A 12635-nucleotide genomic window follows, 5' to 3' on the forward strand; every position below is an offset into this window, starting at 1 on the left:
AATGTTTGTTAGGATAAGTTGATCATATTCATACTATTATACTTCTTTAGTATTCTATAAAAAGCATGTATTTGCTATTATTTTTCCACTGACTTACTGTAATATATTAAGCTTGCTTCCATTGAAAAATCCCCAAGTGTGATATATATTACATGTAAGACTTCTCATATTTCTGTTAGGGAAGTGTTTACCTTGGATATAAATTTTGTTTACATGTAACTCTCCGTAACTTTGACAAGTTACGTTGGTAAAATAGCTGTAACAACAGGATCTGCACACTCAGCAAAACAGAGGCCTACCCTGCTTTTTGAGACAGATTGTTTCTATGCTTAATAAAATGTCCTAAACTCTCTGGGACTTGATCTTTATAATACGCCAAAATAATACAGTTGACAGTTTTCAATCAACAGGCAAAGAATACTTGTTCCAAAGGAGTTCAGAGTCTGTGAGAAAACACGCACACAGAGAAGAAACAAACACACTAGACTACAACATGGAAGGTGCTAAGACAAGGCTTTAAAGGGACTCTTAGGGTGAAGGGGTGTTGAAAGGCAGGTTTCAAGGGGTGTGATTAGATTACATTACATTAGTTAAGGAAAGCAGGCACTCGTGGAGTTAGTGAGGGAGGGAAAGAGAAAGAGGCAGAGTTTTTCCAGAGCACACATGCAGAAGAAAGCACATTAAACACATCACATTCTGGAAAATGCAAGCAGACCACTGGCAGAATGTAGAATGCAGAGTAGGATGTAGCAGAAAAAATATGTGACCAGAATCCACCAAAATACCAAAAGCTGCCTAAGCCAGAACTCAAGAGTAGCACCATTTTTAAGGTAGTTAAATTACAGCTGAAGTGATGCCAGGAAACCAGAGGCTAACCTCACCTGCCAAAGCAAGTCTCTCCATAGAAGAATCCGTGTCCATTACAGGTACAGAAAGTGACTGGAACACAGTCTATGTCTCTCTGCTGGCTCCCCTCTCCCTATTCCCTGCTACTGGAAGGGGCTCATCCGAATTCCCAAGTAAAACAAAAAGAAAGAATAGAGTCAAAATAGAACAAGGAATTTACTTTCCACAGAGTCCTGACCTCTAAGAGAAACGTAACTGTCTGTCCACAGCTGCAACTAAAACATAGCTTATAACTTCACATCAGACTGTAACCTAAGGCTGTCCAGGCAAAATCACCACCCAAGGATCAAATTGCTGTACTAGAATTGCCTGTTAATTAGGAAAAATTAAAGTTCCTATCTCATATGGTTGTGGCGGTATTTTAGTCACTATGTCGTCTGACTCTTTTGACGCCATGGACTATAGCCTGCCAGGCTCCTCTGTCCCTATCTCAAATAGACAGAAAAATTAATTCCAAATGTATTAAAGTGAAGAATATAAAAATATGACAAAAGCACAAGAAAACTTGGCTAAATGTATGTCAAAATCCTGCAACATAGAAAACTTCTAGAAAGAAACCTAAAAATCATGATGGGATAAACTGATAGATTTAACAACACAAAAATGTAAAACTTCTATAGAGCAGAAAACGCCAGGAATGACACTAAAAAATTGTCAACATAGACAATTCCCCTGGATCTATAATTTGGTGAAAATCAACATTTTAACAAAGCTGAGGCTTCCGATCCATGTACATGACATATCATCCATGTACATGACATGAAAATCTCAATTTTCATTATTGAGATGATGACACCTCAGTGATAGCTATGTTTTTTAACATTCCTGCAAAACAGTGAATTATTAAATACTGAGTTATTGCTTCTGGGGAAATAAAAGGTTAGGTTCCTGTAAACATCTGGGCATAACATTTTTTTAAAGTCAATTAATAAATAACCTTGTTTTATGTGTGTTTTATCTAGCTAAAGATCCCTTACTTAGTATATACTGTTGAACTCACTAATACTGAACTCAGAGCCAACAATAACTTCTGAATGAAGCTTAGCTAAACAGATATATCTTCTCCATAAGACATATCACAGCCTTCCTGTGCTTAAAGACACTACAAAGCACTTCAGCACTATGCTTGGGAGCCATTTTAATAGTTAAATCACCAACCAAAAGACACAAAAATAAAATATGGCACTAAATAAACCAAGAAAAGGACACTTGCTTATGGCAGGAGAACTGAAACGAGAGCAGACTGTCATCTTGTTCAACCCCAGTTCAGATTGTGCACACAGGGCAACTCAATTTTTCACCACTCCGCACTTGTCAGTAAATGATCACAAAAGCACTGCAAGGATTATTTAGGGATTACATATAAATTTTAACAAATAGACCAATTTACAAATACAGAATCCATGAATAATGAGGATCAAATGGATCTCAATTATTTAGGTATCCTTTCATTTCAGCAGTATTTTATAGCTTTCAGTATTCTTTAACATACTTTGTGAGATTTATCCATAAATATTTCATATTTTTTATACTATTTTTAAATAGTATTGTTTTAAAGATTGTTCCTTGCTGCGCACGCTCAATCATGTCAGACTCTTTTGCAAACCCATGGACTACAGCCCATCAGGCTACCCAGTCAATGTAATTTTTCAAGTAATACTGGAGTGAGTTGCCATTTTCTACTCCAAGGGATCTTCCCGACCCAGGGATCAAATCTGCATCTCTTGTGTCTCCTGCAATGGCAGGTGGATTCCTTACCACTGTGCCACCTGGGAAGCCTTGCTAGTGTATAGAAACACAATCAATTTTTGCACATTTATCTTGTATTCTTCAATCGTACTATACTTATTCATTAGGTCTAGTAGGAGTCCATCATATTTTCTACATAGAAAATCAGGTCACATCTGTTTCTTAGGACTTTCTTTTATTCCTATTCCAGAACCTATTGCCTGGTTCTGCATCTCAGTAATGCTGACACTGAAGTCTTTAGAAATCACTCCTTCCACTTCAAATATTTTTGAAAAGTTGGTGCAGAACTAATATTATCTCTTCCTACAGTATTTAGTAAATTCACCAATTGGTCCAGTAGGTGAACTGGACCTACAGTTTTCTTTGTGGGAAGTTTCTTTTTTTAACTACAACTTTAGTATCTTTAACATATATAGCTATTCAGATTATCTCTTCTGCTTCCTCTAGAATTAATTTATCCTTTTTCTACATCATTAAGGTGGAAACTAAGGTCATTTATTTGAGATCTTTATTCTTTTCTAATATAAATATTTAAAACTATAGATTTCCCACTAAGTACTGTTTTAACAACATCTAATACATTGTGTTTCTGTTCTTAATTTAAAATACTTTATAATTTCCCTTTTTGTTTCTTCTTTTAATCATGAATTACTTATAAGATGCTATTTAATTTTCAAATATTGTAGATTTTCCAAGGATATTTCTATTAATAATTTCTAATTCAACTGCACTGTTATCTGAGAAGGTTCATTTTAGGAGTTGATTCCTTCTGAATTATTGAGATTTGTTTTATAGCCCAAAATACAGTCTATCTTGGTAAATGTTCTGTATGAACTTGTGAACAAATGGGTATCCTGACTTTCTTGTATAAAGTGGTTTGTAAACGCAGCCACGTCAAGTTAGTTGACATTGTTATTCAAGTCAACTACATCTTTGAAACTTTTTTTTCTGTCAATTTGTTACATCAATTATTGAGAGGGATCACTGAAATCTCTGACCATAATTGTGAGTGTTTCCTTGAATTTCTACTAGTTTTTGCTTCGTTTCTTTTGAAATTCTATTACTAGCTGCCAGTGGCTCAGTGACAAAGAATCTGCCTGCCAATGCCAGAGACCTGGATTCAAACCCTGCGGCAGGAAGATTCTCTGGAGAAGGAAATGGCTACCCACTCCAGTACTCTTTCCTGGGAAATCCTGTGGACACAGAAGCCTGGTGGGCTACAGTCCACGGGGTTGCAAAAGAGTGAGACATAACTTAGCAACTAAACAGCAACAACAACAAGAAAACATTTAGCACTAATAGTCCTCTTAATTAACTGATCCCTTTATTGTTACGAAGTGATCTTCTTTAACCCAGGTAGGAAATATTCCTTGCTCTGAAACCTACTGTAATACTAATAAAACCAGTCCAAGTTTCTTTCAACTAAGTCAGTCTGTTATGTCTTTTTCCATTCTTTTAATCTATTTGTGTTTACAGTTACTATTTCTTACAGGCAAGTATATGGTCAGATCTTGCTTTTTAATTCAATTTCAGCCTGCAAATCAGGATGTTTTTTAACACTACTTACTTTTTTAAAAATATGAAACACCACACAAATTTATGTATCATTTTTGTACATCTCTGCATCATTCCAATTTTACATGTGTTGCTGAAGCAAACACTATTTACATTTAATGGGATTATATAATATCATTAGGTGTGAACCTATCATATTATATTTTTCCCATCTGGTCTTTGGTCCCTTCATCTTTTCATGGTTTCTGTTGACTTAATTATTTTATATAGTCAATTCTATCTACTGCTTTGACTTATCAGCTCTAAGTTTTTGTTTTGCTATTTTACTAACTGCTAGAGTTTATGACATATATCTTATCTACCTTTATATTGTACCACCTAATGAAGGGCATTAAAATCTTTAATAATATCTTCCATTTCTCCCTCAACCTTCAAGCTGTCACTATGCACTGTACTTTTTTGTATGCTATAAGCCTCACAATAGTTTAATATTTTTGCTCTGAATAATAAATTACCTTTCAAAAAGATTAATAAAAAAAGATTATACATTTACCCAAGTAATGACCATTTCTGCTTTTTTCTTTGTTCATCTTTTGCACTTTCCTGCTGCCTGAAGGACATTCTTTTAAATTTTTCCTATAGTGGTAAGGTATTTGCATAGACATTTCACCAACAATGACATACAAAAAGCCAACAGGCAAATAAAGAGACATTAGACATCACTAATATCAAAGATGCAAATAAAAACTCTAAGATGCCATTTCATATCTAGTACGATGGCCATTAGCAAGGAGGAGAGGGCGGGAGGGAAAAAGGAAGGGAGGTAGAAAGGAGAGAAATAAGCACTGGTGAGGATGTGGGGCACTTGGAGCTCTTGTTTATTATTAGTGGGAATGTGAAATGGTGCAGCCACTATGGGAAACAGTCATTAAACAGAGAACTACCATAGGATCGAGCAATTTCACTTCTGGATATATACCCAGAATAACAGAAAGCGGGCATCTGAACATACACTTGCACCCCCAAGCTCACTGCAGTATTACTCACAATAGCCAAAAGGTGGAAACACCCCAAATATATATTGACAGATGAATGGATGAACAAAATGTGATATACACATAGAACAGAGTATTAGCCAATGGTGGTTGACAGGGGCTGATGGATTGAAAAAAGGGGAATTAGTGCTTTAATGGGTATAGAGCTTCAGTTTGGGAGTATCAAAATTTCTGCAGATGATAATGGTGATGGCTGCATAACACTGTTCATGTACTTAATGTCACTATACACTTAAAAATGGGCTTCCCTGGTAGCTCAGTGGTAAAGAATCCACCTGCCAATGTAGGAGATGTAGGTTCAATTTCTAGGTTGAGAAAGTCCCCTGGAGAAGGGAATGGTAACCCACTCTAATATTCTTGCCAGGGAAATCCCATGGACAGAGGAGTCTGGTGAGCTACAGTCCATGAGGTCACAAAAGAGTCAGATACAACCTAACAACTCTATAACAATAAGACTTAAAAATAGTTAAAATGTTAAGTTCTGTGTTATATACTGAATATTTTATAATAATTAAAAAATTTTAAACAAAAGAGTCACTTCTTTTTCATTTCCTCTGGAATATATTGTTATTGAAGTATAGTTGATTTACAATGTTCTGTTAATTTCGGGCATACAACACAGTGATTTAGTTATATATAAAAAATATACACATATATTCATCAGGTTCTTTTTCAACTATAGGTTATTACAAGATATAGAATACAGTTCCCTGTGTTATATAGTAGTCCTTGTTATTTATCTATTTTAAGCATAGTAGCGTGGAGAGGGCAATGGCACCCCACTCCAGTACTTTTTTTTTTTCCAGTACTCTTGCCTGGAAAATCCCATGGAGGGAGGAGCCTGGTAGGCTGCAGTCCATGGGGTCGCTAAGAGTCGGACACGACTGAGCGACTTCACTTTCACTTTTCACTTTTATGCACTGGAGAAGGAAATGGCAACCCACTCCAGTACTCTTGCCTGGAGAATCCCAGGGACAGGGGAGCCTGGTGGGCTGCCGTCTATGGGGTCACACAGAGTCAGACACAACTGAAGCGACTTAGCAGCAGCAGCGTGTATCTGTTAATTCCAAACTCCTAATTCATCCCTCCCCTACCTTTCCCTTTGGTAACCATAAATTTGTTTTCTATGTCTGTGAGTCTGTTTTGTAGTAAGTTCTTTTGTATGACAAGTCACTTCTTCTCAGAAAACATTCTCAGAGGGAACAGAATCTAAAGTTGACAAGTATTTTACGGTATGTTTAAAATGTCATTTGACTCTTTTCTGGCTTGTACATTCCAACAAAAACTGTCATCCTTATCTCTATTTCTCTATATATAATGTCTTTTTTCCCCCTGACTGATTTGAAGATTTCCCTTTACTATCACTGATTTTCAGTCATTTGAATATTGTTTCTCTCAAATTAGATTCACTGAGCTTTACACAGTTATGAAGTTTATACTGGATTGGCCAAAAAGTTGGTTTGGGTTTTTCCATAATATTTAATGGAAAAGTCATTGAAAAGTGAAAGTGAAGTCGCTCAGTCGTATCCGACTCTTTGCAACCCCATGGACTGTAGCCTACCAGGCTCCTCAGTCCATGGGATTTTCCAGGCAAGAATACTGGAGTGGGCTGCCATTTCCTTCTCCAGGGGAAAAGTCATTATTTGGTCTAATGTTTTCCTGTTCCCCCTCCCTTCTCCTGAACATCTAATTAATTTATCTTAGACTTATGATGTTATCCAACAGCTCACAGATGCTCTGTTCATTTTTTTCCTGTCTTTTCACTCTTTGCTTCATTTTGGTTAGTTGCTATTCCCTACATATTCCAGCTCACTTACCTTTACTTCTACAGTGTCTGCTATTAATTCCGTCAAGTATTTTTTACTTCAGATATTGCATTCTTCATTGCTAGAATTCCCATTTAAGTCTACTCTCATACCTTTTATTTATATTCTCATCATTTTCCTATTTTCCTCTACCTTCCTGAACATTGACAGCATTATTAATAGCAACTCTTCTTACAGTTTTGTCTGCCGAATCAATCATCTTTGTCATTTCTGGGTCTCTTTCTAGAGATTAATTTTTTTACCCTAGTTATGGGTTATATTCTCATGCTTCTTTGCAAGCATGTTAATTTTTTAATAGAAATGAAACTGACATAACATCAAATTAGCCATTTCAAAGTGAAGACGTCAGGGGCGTTAGTACAGCCACAATGTCGTGCAACCACCACCTCTACCTAGTTTCAAAATGTTTTTATCACACCAAAATAAACTCCATACCCACTAGCCCGTTATTCCTCTTTTTTCCTTACCCCCCAGGACCTGGCAACCAGCAATCTGCACTCTGTCTCTATAGATTTATTTATTCTAGCTATTTCATGTAAATGGAATCAGATAATATGTGACTCTAGTGTTTGACTTCTTTCACTTAGTAAAAGGGTTTTGAGGAGCATCACATTATACCATGTATCAGTATGTCATCTTTTCTTACAGATAAATAATATTCTATGGTGTGTATGTACCACAATTTGTTTACCCATTCATCCATCCATTTGGGCTGCTTATACCATCTGGTTATTATAAATAGTGTTAATATGAACATGTGTGTGCATGTATTTGAATAACTGTTTTCAATTATCTGGGGTATATATCTAGGAGTGGAATTGCATGGTAATATTATGTTAAACACTCTAAAGAAATCCCAAACTGTTTTCTACAGAAAATAAAACACTTTACATTCCCACCAGTATAGTACAAGTGTTCTGCTTCCTCCACTACACCACCAACACTTGTTATTGTCGATCTCTCTGATTCCAGCCATCCTAGAGAGCAAGAAAGGATACACATGGTGGTTTTCACTTGCATTTCCCTAATTACTAACAAGGCTGAGTATTTTTGTTCACATTCATGTTGGTCATTTGTATATTTTCTTTGGAGAACTATTTATTCAAGTCCTTTACCCATTTCAGTTGGGTTTCTTTTTATTGTTGAGTTACAAGAATTATAGTTCTTATGTCAATGACCCATTTTGAGTTAATTTTTGTATGCGGTGTGAGATAGGGGTCCATGTTTATTCTTTTGCATACAGATATCCAGTTGTCTTAGAACTCTTATTTATTGATGATATTATTCGTTCCTGCGCTGTGTGGTTTGGGGCAATCTTGTCAAAAATCAGTGGGTCATATACGTAATAGCTTATTTCTAGCCTCTCAATTCTATTCCATTGGTCCTCCTTCCTTACGCAGAACCACACTGTTTTGATTACTGTAGACTTAAAATATGTTTTGAAATGGAGTATGTAGGAGCCGTCCAACTCTGTCCTCTTTCAAGATTGCTTTGGCTATTTGGGCCCACTGCAATTCTATAAGCAGTTGAAGATCAGTTTTTCAAGTTCTGCAAAAAAGGTCACTGGAATTTTGACAGACTTTATACTGAATAGGTAGACAATTTTGCATAGTACTGCCATCTTAACAATACTAAGTCTTCTAATCCATAAACAAAAAATATCTTTCCATTTACTTGAGTCTTCTTTAATTTCTTTCAACACTGTTATATAGTTTTCAGAGTACAGGTCTTCCAATTTCTGTATGCTTCTGGATGATGTTATAAATGGAACTGTTTTCTGAATTTCCTTTTTGGATTCTACACTGCTGGTATAGAGAAAGAGAACTGTATTTTGTATCATCTTGTACTGCAGCTTTTCTGAATTTGTTAGCTGTTTTTTTTCTTTGTACTCATAGATTCTTTGGGATTTTCTATATACATGGCACATGTCATCTGCAAATAGAAATGGTTTTACTTCTTCCTTCCAGATTTGAATGTCTTTTATTTCTTTTTCTTGTCTAATTACCCTGGCAATAACTTCCAGTACAATGCTGAAGCAGTGGTAAGAACAGGCATCCTTGCCTTGTTCCTGAATATAAGGAGAACTTTTTAGTCTTTCACCATTAAATTGGATGCTACCAGTGAGTTTTCCATAAATGCCCTTTATCATGTTGAAGAAGTGCCTCTCTATTCCTAGTTTTTGAGTGTTTCTATTATGAACAGGTGCTGAATTTTACCAAGTGCTTTCTGTATCACACAGGAGGTGATCATCTGTGTGTGGTGTGGGTTTCCATTGTCTATTAATGTAGTGGATTATACTGATTGATTTTCCTATGTTGAACCACTCTTGCATTCCTGGAGTAAATTCTACTTGGCTGTGGTATACAATCCTTTAAATATATTGTTGGATTTAGTTTGTTAGCATTTTGTTGAGGACTTTTACACCTATATTCATAAGGAATACTGATTTTCAGTTTTTTCTTCCTCATGGTGCCTTTGCTTTGGCTTTGATATCAGAGTAATACTGGTTTTATAGAATGAATTAGGAAGTATTCCCTTCTCTCCTATGTTTTGGAAAAGTCTGAGAAGGATTGGTGTTAATTCTTCTTTAGATGTTTGGTAGAATTCATAAGTGAAGACATCTGGTTCTGGACTTTTCTTTGGGAGGGATTTAAAAAAAAACTGATTCAATCTGTTTACTTCTAATAGGTCGGTTGAAATTTTCTATTTCTTCTTAGTCTGTTTTGGTAATCTGTGTTTCTAGAAATCTGTCCATTTCATGTAGGTTATCCAACATGCTGGCATGCAACTGTACTATGAGCCATTGTTGCTGTTGCCGTTGCTAAGTCGCTTCAGTCGTGTCCGACTCTGTGCGACCCCATAGACGGCCTCCTACCAGGCTCCCGTCCCTGGGATTCTCCAGGCAAGAACACTGGAGTGGGTTGCCATTTCCTTCTCCAATGCAGGAAAGAGAAAAGTGAAAGAAGTCGCTCAGTCATGTCCGACTCTTAGTGACCCCATGGACTGCAAGCCTACCAGGCTCCTCCATCCATGGGATTTTCCAGGCAAGAGTACTGGAGTGGGGTGCCATTGCCTTCTCCGACTATGAGCCATAGTACTCTCTAATAATTATTTTACCTCTTTAAGGTCATGGTAATGTCCCCACTTTCACTTCTCATTTTAGTTATATGCATCTTTGCTCTTTTTGTCAGTCCAGCTTGTCAGTTATCTTTGCAAAGAACCAACTTTTAGTTTTAGTGATTCTCTATACTTCTTTCCATTCTCTATTTTATCTCCACTTTAATCTTTATTATTTTCTTTCTTCAGCTAGCTTTGGTTAATTTACTCTTTTTCTGGTTTTCTTAAAGTGAAAAGTTAGGTTATTTGTTTGAGATTGTACTTTTTAAATGTAGGTGTTTACTGCTGTAAATTTCCCACTGAGCACTGCTTTTACTGAATCCCGTAAATTATAGTATACTGTATTTTTATTTTCATTTGTCTTTGTTGTTCAGGCGTTCAGTCATATCCAACTCTTTGCAACCCCATGGACTGCATGACACCAGACTTCCCTGTCCGTCACTGTCTCCTGGAGTTTGCTCAAACTCACGTCCATTGAAACAGTGATGCCATCCAACCATCTCATCCTCTGTCACTCTCTTCTCCTTCTGCCCTCAATCTTTCCCAGCATCAAGGTCTTTTCCAATGCATTGGCTCTTCACATCAGGCGGTCAAAGTATTGGAGCTTCAGCATCAGTCTTTCCAATGAATATTCAGAGTTGATTTCCTTCCGGACTGATTCATTTGATCTCCTTGTTGTCCAAGGGACTCTCAAGAGTCTTGTCCAGTACCACAGTCCAAAAGCATCAATTCTTCAGCACCTCAACCTTCTTCATGGTCAAACTCTTACATCCATACATGACTACTGGAAAAACTATAGCTTTGACTACATGGACCTTTGTCAGAAAAGTGATTTCACTGATTTTTAATACACTGTATAGATTTGTCATAGCTTTTCTTCCAGGGAACAAGTGTCTTTTAATTTCATGGCTGCAGTCACTGTCCACAGTGATTTTGGAGCCCAATAAAATAAAGTCTATCACTGTTTCCATTTTCCCCATCTGTTTGCCATGAAGTGATGGGACTGGACATCATGATCCTAGTGTTTTGAATGCTTCTGAAGCCAGCTTTTTCACTCTCCTCTTTCACCTTCATCAAGAGGCTCTTCAGTGGCTTTTTGCTTTCTGCCATTAGGGTGGTGTTATCTGCATATCTGAGGCTACTGATTATATTTCCCGGCAATCTTGATACTAGCTTGTGTTTCATCCAGCCTGGCATTTCACATGATGCACTCTGCATATAAGATAAATGAGCCAGGTGACAAAATACAGCCTTCATTTGTCTTTAATTACTTGCTTTTTTACCCTATGATTTCTCCTTTGATCTACTGGCTGTTTAATAAGAGTATGTTGGTTAATTTCTACATATTTGTGATTTTTTTTGTATTCTGTCATTGATTTCTAGCCTTATTCCACTGTGACCACAGAAGATACTCTGTACGGTTTCAATCTTTCAAAACATACTGAGGTTTGTTTTGTGACCTAACACATGGCCTATTCCTGGAGAATGCTTTATGTGCACTTGGTAAGAATTTGTATTCTGATGTTGCTGAATGCTTTGTATATGTCCATTAGGTCTAATTAGTTTATAGTGCTGTTCAAGTCCTCTGTGTCCTTACTGATCTTCTGTCTAGATGTTTTATCCCTTATTCAAGGTGAGGCAGCATTTTAATTTTGGATGACAAACACTGAATTTTAAATGTTAGGTTCTGGATTATGTGGCATTCCTCTATATAGTTTTGGACTTTGTTGTGGTGCACAGTTAAATTACTTTGGGATCACCTGGAGTCTTCTGAAGACTTTCCAATACCCTATGTATTACAAGGTCTTTATAAACTAGACAGTGGAAACTCAAACTATTCCCAGCCCCGTGTGAGCTCCAGAAATTCTTTTCTTACTACTCTCCAGTACTTCTTTCCCTGACTTTGATATGGTCCTGTCATGCATCTACAGATCAGAACTGAGCCAAAGACTCAAGAAGAACCCTCTGAAGCACTTTAGAATGCATATATGCTTGAGTGCACTCTTGATTATATATTTGCCACTTCTCCCCACAGCTCCCTTCTCTCTGGTACTCCGACCTACAATTCTAACCACCTTGGCCTTCCCAAACTCTTATCTTTGTTTCCTAATCCCAACAAAACTTGGTTCTGCTTTGATTCCTCCTCCTTCTACTGCAGCATGCGAACAACCTCTGGCTCTGTTATAAACTACTGCAATAGAAGGGCTTACTTCCATTTGTTTCTATTCTCTCAGGGATCACAGTCTGTTGCTACCTGTCATCCAATGTCTAAAAACCATTGTTCACACACATATACACACACACACACGCACACACACACACACACACATATGCTCTCAAGTTTTTTAAGCAGAAAGAGTAAATTATTGCTGCATAACAAATTACCCTCAACTCAGTGGCTTAAAAAATAAGCATTTTTTAAATCTACTTTCTAAGGTTCAGCAATCAAGGACCAGCTTGGCTTAGT

General features: G+C 36.8%; 1 protein-coding gene across 4 annotated transcripts in view; it reads right to left on the reverse strand.

Annotated features, from left to right (window-relative positions):
• STAU2 (staufen double-stranded RNA binding protein 2) overlaps positions 1–12635 on the reverse strand; it is a 305621-nt gene that overhangs the window by 279490 nt on the left and 13496 nt on the right. Inside the window, exon 1 of one of the 4 annotated variants that reach the window (XM_055546275.1) lies at positions 882–995. The exons of the other annotated variants lie outside the window; for them this stretch is intronic. Coding sequence (XP_055402250.1) covers positions 882–921 — 40 coding nt within the window. The 5' untranslated portion in view covers positions 922–995. Of the gene's footprint in view, positions 1–881; positions 996–12635 lie in introns of those variants that run through there. 4 annotated transcript variants of the gene reach the window in all.

This window comes from Bubalus kerabau, chromosome 14 (assembly GCF_029407905.1).
Source record: "Bubalus kerabau isolate K-KA32 ecotype Philippines breed swamp buffalo chromosome 14, PCC_UOA_SB_1v2, whole genome shotgun sequence".
In the NCBI taxonomy this organism is placed as follows: domain Eukaryota; kingdom Metazoa; phylum Chordata; class Mammalia; order Artiodactyla; family Bovidae; genus Bubalus; species Bubalus kerabau.